At 44.1% G+C, this 10,012-nt stretch overlaps 1 protein-coding gene across 1 annotated transcript in view; it reads left to right on the top strand.

The window, feature by feature from the left end:
• The first annotated feature begins 9,465 nt into the window (after positions 1-9,465).
• The window catches only part of phex (phosphate regulating endopeptidase homolog, X-linked), a 45,859-nt gene continuing 45,312 nt past the window's right edge, over positions 9,466-10,012 (top strand). The window contains 2 exon segments of the mRNA XM_084325864.1: positions 9,466-9,793; positions 9,796-9,882. Coding sequence (XP_084181990.1) covers positions 9,760-9,793; positions 9,796-9,882 — 121 coding nt within the window. The 5' untranslated portion in view covers positions 9,466-9,759.

Raw genomic sequence — 10,012 nt, 5'->3', positions numbered from 1 at the left:
TCCTCTATTTTCTTTTCCCTATCGGTAGTTACTCTCCATACCACCTCTTCTCTCTCTCTTCTATCTTTATTTCTCCCTCTATCTCTCTTTCTTTCTCTTCTATCTCTATTCCTCTCTCTCCCTTTCTCCTCTCTTATCTCTTATGTTTTATGTGTTTATGTTTAATTAAGATCTCCATTAGTTGTCAAATGAATGACCGCTAGAACTGCTATCACAGTTCTCAAAGATACTTGAAAAACTATATGTTGCAAGATTAGCAATTTGTTCTGATGGGTCAGCATAAGTCACAATGCTTAAACATTACCTGTGGTGTTCCACAGGGGTCAGTATTGGGACCCAAATTGTTCATTTTATACATAAATGATATATGTAAAGTATCTGACACACTGAAACTTGTTGTCTTTGCGGATGACTTAAACATTTTATGTTCGGGGGATGACCTTCAGCAGCTTTTAGAAGTGGCAAACAAAGAAATGGACAAATTAAAAGGTTGGTTCGACACAAATAAGTTATCACTCAATTTGAAAAAAAAAACAACTTCATGATATTTGGAAATTGTAAAATAAACACTGATCCTCAACTGAAAATTGATAATGTAAAAATTTAGAGAGTATATACAAACAAGTTTCTAGGGGTTTTAATAGACTACAAACTCTGCTGGAAACCCCATATAAAATATTTGTGTTCAAAGTTAGCGAGAATTATTGGTATACTGGGCAAGACTAGATATATCCTGAATCAGAAAACTCTATATACATTATATTGCACACTCATTGTACCATATCTATCATATTGTGTTGAAACTTGGGGAAATACTTATAAAAAGCAACTTACAAAATATATGCACACTGCAAAAAAGCCATAGGGATAGTACATCATGGTAGATATTTAGATCACACAAATAGTCTGTAAAGAGTCAAACATTAAAATGACTTAATCAAATTCAAATCTGCACAAATTATGTTTCTGGCAATAAAAAAACAAATTACCAAGCAACATTCAAAAAAGTTTCATGGCTAGAGAGAGTGTTTATAATTTTAGAGGGACATTAGCTTTAAAGCAACCTACGGTATGTACAACTCTTAAAAGTATGTGCATTGCAGTTTGTGGGGTATCACTCTGGAATGGTCTGGATACGAGTCTAAAATTAAGCAAAAATATCAATCAATTTAAAGGTAGCTATAAACAAGCACTGATGGACACATAAGAGAGAGGAGCTTGAGCAGTAATGTGACTGCCTAATACATATTTATTCTCATTTGGATATATAAAAAACTGTACTTTTATTTGATTTTTCATTATTTGTTATATTATTTATATTTTTATTAAATTATAATGTTAAATATTGTAAGGAAGGGGCAGGGCTTGATAAGTTGTTTTACTTCCCCCTGTTCCTTCTCGAACACTTATTGTATGGAAATAGTCTTTGACTATTTACCTTTTTGTTTTTTAAACTTGTTTTATGTTTCTATGTTCGAGACAAGTCAAAATCAAATCAAATCATGGAGTAATACAATACAAAAAAAACTGCATGAAGGAAATCTAAATGTGTATTAGTAGTAGTTTAGTCAGTTATCATCTCACACAATACAATATGCACATAACAATATTTGATTTTACAGTGACTGAAAAGGTACAGACTGAAGCATAATGCGTATACATGCCTGTCCTATATTCTTAACAAATTTAAGACTCAAACAGTATTCTAAAAGAAAATAGCCAAAAACAGTATTATTCACCTTTGTAGTTTTCAAAAATAGCTTTACAAACTATTTTCTTAAAAACCAAAAGCGAATGACTAATTCTTAACACTTTAATCGCCATGGGTTAAATTCATAATTTACCATCCCTCGCCAGCTCTATTTGTCTATGGAGAAGTTCCCCTTCTTTGCAGGGCTATAACTTTTTAAATTCTATTGCTAAATTGCCATTATTATGGCCCATTCAATGTCCTATATGTATTGTTCAGGGTGTAGCAACGTTAAACGTTTTCATTCACATATTCATACTAAAATATGGTCTAAAGTACAAGTATGTTTTTATCGTTTTCTGCAGCTTTCTTCAGAACGTGATTTATAGCCCTAAATGCATTATATTGATGATCAAATACAGTTTGGTAGGAATCTGTGCGAGATAAAAAAAAAAGTCAACTGGACGTGGTTCTAGAAGTTTCTACGCATAATCTGATGATGACCGGATGGGCGGGGGATCGTTTATAATTCCGTGGGCAGCGTTAGATGATTCATCCAGAGTGGGTCATATGTTCATCAGATCAGTTAGTATAGAAGACGTTAGAAAATAACGCTGAATCTTACCGTGGCTTCCTCGCGCCACTGGCAGATGAGCGTGGAACAGAATTTTTTCTATTATGGGATGGAGAAATGCCCGATCCATTTCCAGGTTGTATAATAGTATATACGTCCAAATCATGTTGTTTTTTCGAGTTATTTGCACCGATCGATGTTCACTGTGTCAATACGGAGTCTCTCTAACGATAGCGAGTGCCCGGACCACATATGGATGAGCACTACCGGTTCAAAGGTTAATTTCCGGTTGGCGATCTGCCGATCGGCCACCAGATGGCGCTCTTGAACCGCTAGAGAATTGAGTGGAGCTTTGCAGTGTGTCTCAGGGCTCCGGAAAGGAAATATGATTTCGATGACAGATTTTTGAAATATTGACATCAAAGACGAGTTACGGCGTCTTCGGCAGAATGAGCATGGCTAGGAATGACGTGTAAACTCGTCCACGGCGATCATAGTGTTAACTGTATATCAGCATTGTTCCACAAGTTAACCCCAATAATAGAAATACACCTCCTTTTAATCCCTTTCTTAGCTTTTGAACAGTCTCTCAAATCATATTTTCTTTCATGTATTGAAAAAAACCTTTGCACCCCGTCCGGGAGTAACTTTGCTTTAGCTCTGTACATTATTTGCTATAATAAACCAAATCATAAAATTTCATAACATGAGACTTTATAAATAATGGATTTGTGTGGTCATAGTAACCAGCCTTAAAAAGCTTCCGAATGGCCCGCTTTTGCAGTAAGACTATTGGATTTACAGTCTTTTTAAATGTCGACCCCCATACTTCCACACAGTAAGATATGTAAGGAAGTATAAGTAAGCAGTAAATGATGTACAAGGCTTTGTAGTTTAATATATCCTTACATTTATACAATATTGCTACTGACTTTGATATTTTCCCTTGAATATAGTTAACATGTTGTTTCCATGTTAATTTCTAGTCAATAACTACCCCCTTTATCTCAGAAACTCTTTCTATTTTTACATCACATATTTTATACTCGATATCCCCCTCTATTTCTTTTCGATTACCAAAAACCATAAATTTTGTTATATTATCGTATAGCTTACGCTCTGCTCTCTTGGAACTATCCCTTTATCCAATCTAATAATGAATTATTGTTCTCCACATGTACACACCCATCCGCCTGGCCACACCCACATCCGCTCCTCTACATAAGCGGGGTCGTGGCCACACCAACAGCTCCTTCCCTATTTTCACCACCGTAAAGTGCCTGTATACACCACTTTAAGTTTAGTGCCGAAATAGTTATTGGAAAGGAGCTACGTTGACATTGTATCTTTGTTTTTTTCTCTCGCACATTTTTGAAAAAAACGAAGAGATAATGTCTTCACCGTCGGAGGGTCTAGACGCTCACAACGTTACCCTCCACCAGCGCTTCACTATCGCAGCGTCCTCCGTGCGTCGTGGGGCGTCTCTGGCTCCGCGGTCATGGCAGCCAGGTGCGCCTGGGCGGCGCCCGGTGGTGAGTTTGCCTCGCCGAGGGGCCGTTGAGCCTCCATCTCCTGTGAGATGGCCGGGTTCCGGTCCTGGTTCCCCCGCCAGTGGACAGTCGGCCGACAGGCCGACAGCTCTTCTGGTGGTTAAGGATTTGCGTCGCAGACTCTTCGCCTTGGCTCGCTCTCGTCGTAAGGCGGCGAGCAGCAGGGGTGAACGGCCTGGTTTTAGTGTTGCGCTGGAGCCGGACGAGAGTTCTCTTGCCTCTTTTCCATTTCCGATGGAAACTGAGGATTACATGGAGGGGGCAGGAGCTCTCTTGTTCGAAGCTCCAGTAGAGACGTATCACTCTCCCCCTCGGGGAGTGGCAGGGAGTGCTGCGTCTCCTTGGGGTCCCTTGTACTCCAGGGTTGGGTTAGAACCTTCGACCCCGAGACAAGCTGCCCAGCTATCTGCAGCGTCGGACGTTGGTGCCCGAGGCAGCCTCCCGTACGTGAGGGACGCGAGTGACGTGGAGGGAGGTATGCAAGGGGAGTTGCTTGCCTTGTTCCCCGAGCTCATGGCGCCGCCGCAGCCGCTAATGCTGTGGCGTTGCCGCAGCCACTGCCGGCACCTGTATCTGATGACATGGTCATCTCTGGCAACGTCGTCCTGTGAGAGAGACTGGCGTTGTCTGCCCATTCTTCCCAGCAATGGAGGCCTACGTGGCACAGGGACAGGTAATCTCCCGCATCGTTGGCCTTACCCCCGCCTACGTGCCAGTCACGCGAGTGGTGGGTTTGATCCAGGGGCTTAAGGACGGGGTGCCTCGGCTTGATAGCCCGATGGCATCCATACTTTGTCCCGAAATGGTGTGGGAGCCGTTAAGAAAGTCGGTTCCCCAGGGGAAATCGGCTAGGCAGTTGGCAACGTGGAGTGACCAGGTGTACATCGCCTCGACTCAGAGCCTGGCTGCGACCTGGCTGTTTTCATCGTATCCGGGGTATGGGGTCATGGGGTGAACTGATAAACCCCTCCCCCCTTTTTACTGATTGGCCAGGGAGTTGGACCTCCTGTTCTTCGGTCTTCCTGTCACGCTGTGGGGTCAGCGCGTCACAGGGAGAGGAAAGGGAGTTCCCTGATCCCACTCCATATTTGGACAGGTGGGTCACGGAATTTCCCCGGCCATAGAATACGTCACTGGGCACGTTTCTATTGGTCATGAGACTTCCGTGAGTTCTTTCAGGCTCCATATTGTGGACCACTGTCATTGTCAAGATTGGGTGATGCGGTGCGGTTGGAAACTGTTCGTTTTCTGCTCTACTCTCTATTTGAATATGTGTTGAGCTTTTGGTCACGTGGCTCAATGTTTACATATATCTTTTCAATTGTTACTCACGTGGGAGGTCTCTCTGGGGGTTCCCTGTCTTCCCTCTTTTATACAGAGCGGTGTTGACAGGGTTTTTTCCCTCGGACGCATCATATGGGACCCATATCTGTGTCTTTTTGGCCGGCTTCCTGCCGCTCGTCCCAGGCGGCATGGAGGGAACATTGTCTGGTTTCTTATTAGAATTACCATTGATGTGTTTTTTGGGTCTCGACGTGTACATAGCGCTGGCCCTGGGTGCTTTCGGTGTGGAACCACGTCATGGGCTGGCGCGCCTTGGTTGCTCATTCATAGAAATGGCGTTTTTTTATACGAGCGACTGGGAAGGAGATTTTATCTCTTCCGAGCGCCAGTGTACTAGGTTAGTCTCGACGACTCATGTTCATCTCCGGGGGGAGATGACGGAGTAGATCAAAGCATTGGCGGAGGGGTCTCACACCCATGGGGTGGGCCACCGGGTACGGTGCATTCACGTTCTGACCGTCTTGGTGGCGCTCTCTGTGATGTTTTGGATCGACACGCGTACCTACCCCCCTCTTAGGACTGGTGATGGCGGCGTGACTAGGACACAGGACTGGTTCTGGTTGCGCCGGACCAGGTCAGTTAACCCGTTGTCCACCGGGGCGCAGATCTGCTGTTCTGGTACCCTGAAGGACTTTGTGCTTTTCCGGGGGGAAAATGCCGGGTCGGGCCGGGTGTCGCGGGGATTGATGTTATGGATGTGTGTGTCATAGGTATGTCACTACGAGTTGTCCTTCACAGTGTGTGCTTGGTCCATATTGTGTTGTACCTTGCGCTGTGCTAAGGGGACTGGTCCTTCTCCATTTGTTTTCGCCCCTCCCTTCCCCTGCTGGGCAGGGCTGAGAGGGGGCTGTTGAGGAGGTTTTCTATTGAACCCCTCTGGCATCCCTGTGTACGTCCCGGTCCGCCGGGCCCAGGTCCGAACTCGTTCTCGTCGACCTGTTGGCCTGGGTTAATCCCTTTGAAAACTGAAACACTTGTACTGCCTGTATAGCCGGTGTATACGCGCAGTTATGTTTCTGAGTTTTTTCTTGGGGGGTTAAGGGAACAACCGCCTCCTGTTAAACTAAACATAGGGGGGTGGTTGATTCCCCGGTGTGTTGGTAGCAGAGTCGACTCTCGGGTTGAGGCCGGGCTTGACCCTGTCTGCCCGCGAGTGTGCCCCTGCACCTTTCATGACGTCTGCCAATCGTGTCAGCCTTCTCTTGGACCTCGACCTCTCTGAGGGGTCGGGTTTGTGGAGAATTTCAAGCTCTCTTTCAATATCAAACAAAAGTTCCTTTAAATTACTTCCTGAGCAATATAAATTTGTATGGTCTGCAAAAATAACAAACTTTAACAGTTCAGCAACATTGCACATATCATTAATATAAAGTATAAAAGGTTTTGGACCCGGGCCGCACTCGTGGCGCACCGCATAGTGCCTCGCACACCTACGGCCGTCCCGGGTTCGCTTCCCGCTCCCGGGGGATAATTTGTTGCATGTCCTCCCCACACCTTCTCCCGTTCTCCCTCTCCTCTGTCGGTCTTGTATGGCCATAAAAGCTGAAAAAATGCAAAAAAATATATATATATAGTTTTGGACCTATCACAGATCCCTTGAAGTGAATGAATGTTTGTATTCATTCACATTCCCCAAAATAACCCCAAAAACTCATCTAAAAGGGTAACTGAAATAGATTTTTCTTTTTTAAGTATAAAAAATTATTAATCACATCTTACTACATCATTCTCATTTACATCATGTCGCTTTTTAATATCTTTTTAAAACAATATTTATTCTTTATAGCCTTGTGGAGACTGGTAGCTTCTTCCAGTTGAATGTGGCTCTATAGCACACTGTAGATTTGAAATGATTAGTCCTTGGTGGAGGAAGATCCTGGTCACCACTTAGCGGCTGTCTTGTGAAATGTGACTATTATCAATAATGTAATTGATCAGCCAAAAATATAGGATCTCTTATATGTCTCCTCTCTCTCTCTCTCTCTCTCTCTCTCTCTCTCTCTCTCTCTCTCTCTCTCTCTCTCTCTCTCTCTCTCTCTCTCTCTCTCTCTCTCTCTCACACACACATTATCTTCCTATTATTTAGTCTCACTGATGAATAACAGAAGAACACACAGCTTCTTGCAAGACTTTCAGTCTCTATGTACGTGTCTCTCGCTGAGACACAGAGGTCACCTCGCCTACGCTTTTACTATAGTGGCACAAGACAAAACTCCAGTGATACTTTAGTGTTGTACTCCAGTGATTACCGTTCCTCCAGTGTGTGTGTGTATGTGTGTCAATTAGGTGAAATACATTGTAATTTACAGGGTGTTTCCCCACAGACATACATTATGCTGAATCTACTTCAGTCAGACCACAGATGTGTGTGTGTGTGTGTGTGTGTGAGGGGGGGGGGGGGGGTAACCACAGATACACAAAGACACTTCATTCAGCAGTTTTTTGATGGTCGTTAGGTATAATGGTTGAGATTTGAAGATGAGTTCATCGTTGCGTGTGAGAGAGAAGGAACAAGAGCGTAGGGGTTGGAGACGTCCTGTACTGTATCTCAAATATATGATAGTATTTTATTTGGTCTTAAGTGTGTGTGTATGTAGGGAGGGGGGGGGGGGGTAGATTGCATCTGTGTACTTGGTTTGTAAGATAAGATATCTTCATGGATGGTTTTTACTAAAATGTGTGTGTCTGCAGTTGTGTTTTGGTGCTTATCTCACGCTAATGACCGTCTGGAAGGATGTTTCTGTAAACAGAAGGGGGGCTGGTGGTGGGAGTAGGGAGTTATGACTGTCTGGTCCCGCTTGAGAGATGGGTTTTGGACTCAACTGTATAAAAAAAAAATATATATATATATATATATATATATATATTTATTTAAAATACAAATAAAAAAGATATAACACATTAGCCTCCATCTCAGTTTGGGAAAGAAAAAATACTATAAAAGCCAACGTGAGTGTGAGTGATTCCGAATGATGAACAATAGCATCGTGATCTATGTGTCCGGCCCGCATGATGAATGAGTGTTTTTTTTTAGCTGCGCAAGGAAGTGAGAGTCTATATAAGGACGTTGTGGCCGCCGCCCCCAGACGCTAATGAGCACGTGCAGAAAAAGGGTTCTTGCCACAGCAGTAGGGCAACGAGCAGTCAAGGGAGTTGGGGTGCCACTGTCATCACCACCTCGCAGTGTCTCTCACCCACATGTCTCTGTCTGTCTGTCTGTCTGTCTGTCTGTCTGTCTGTCTGTCTGTCTGTCTGTCTGTCTGTCTGTCTGTCTGTCTGTCTGTCTGTCTGTCTGTCTGTCTGTCTGTCTTCTGTCTGTCTGTCTGTCTGTCTGTCTGTCTGTCTGTCTGTCTGTCCTGTCTGTCTGTCTGTCTGTCTGTCTGTCTGTCTGTCTGTCTGTCTGTCTGTCTGTCTGTCTGTCTGTCTGTCTGTCTGTCTGTCTCTCTCTCTCTCTCTCTCTCTCTATCTCTGTATCTATCTATCTATCTCTCTCTCTCTTCAAAGCAAGTGTTGATGTTTAAAGACAATAAACATTGATTGATGTCTTTTCACAGCCTGCAATGTTATTATCATTTTTGATTAATCAATTGTAATCACTGTCCTGTGTGTGTGCTTGTGTCATTGTTCCTCTTAATTTTGTTCTGGTCTAGTGATTGTCTGATCTGATAAATATTTAGAGCATAGGGCCATGGTGTTCTGAACATGAGATTAGATGTGCACACACACACACACACACACACACACACACACACACACACAGACACACACAGACACAGGGTGAGATGCTGGTAATACATTTACCTCTAACATAACACAGGCACATGTCCAGATAGGACACACACACATAGGCTTACACACTAGCATCTGGCTTTGTCACTGTTAACTGTTTAATAAATGACACTCATCTACAGTGGGGTCATAATTGGGGAGCCTGGTTCCTCCTCTCCTCCCTTCTCTGGGATAGAGGGAGGGAGGGAGGAGTGACAGACAGTGAGAGAGAGGGAGGGAAGGACAGTTTGAATGCTGGGGAGTCCAGAGTGAAGTTAGAAGAGAGAGAGAGAGAGAGAGAGAGAGAGAGAGAGAGAGAGAGAGAGAGAGAGAGAGAGAGAGAGAGAGAGAGAGAGAGAGAGAGAGAGAGAGAGAGAGAGAGAGAGAGAGAGAGAGAGAGAGAGAGAGAGAGAGAGAGAGAGAGAGAGAGAGAGAGAGAGAGAGAGAGAGAGAGAGAAGAGAGAGAGAGAGAGAGAGAGAGAGAGAGAGAGAGAGAGAGGAGGAGGGAGGGAGGGAGGGAGTGATTGAGTGAGTGAATTAAACTTGTCAAATTGAACAAGAGGCGAGGAGAAGATAGAATCTCTGAGCGCTTGTCCCGAGAGCGTTAGGGAGGAATAGAGCCAAGAGAAATAGAGGGGAAGATAGTTTTAGGTGACTGTGTGTGAGATAGTTCTTTGCATCAGGTTTGCCTGCATGTGTGTGTTCTGCATAGATAGTTGTACAGGTAGGTAGGACGTTTGCCCTCTGCATTTTCCATAGCGGCTCTTTCTCTGTAAACTACACGTGTTGGTGTGTGTGTGTGTGTGTATGTATGAGTTGTACACTGGATTTAGATGGAATTAGAGCGCTTAGGTGGTGGAGGGGTTAAATGGAAAAGGGAAACAGTCGTCTCCTAAGGACAGCGCTGGCCGTGTGTGTGTGTCTCTGTGTTGCTCTGCTGCTGGCCCTCATACTGGGTAAGTACACACACACACACACACACACACACACACACACACACACACACACACACACACATACACATACACATACACAGATACACACATACACATACACATACACACACACACACACATGCGAGAGATC

Source organism: Notolepis coatsorum, assembly GCF_963971535.1.
Source record: "Notolepis coatsorum genome assembly, chromosome: 12".
NCBI classification, from domain to species: Eukaryota; Metazoa; Chordata; class Actinopteri; order Aulopiformes; family Paralepididae; genus Notolepis; species Notolepis coatsorum.
This window is presented reverse-complemented; position numbering and strand designations above follow the sequence as displayed.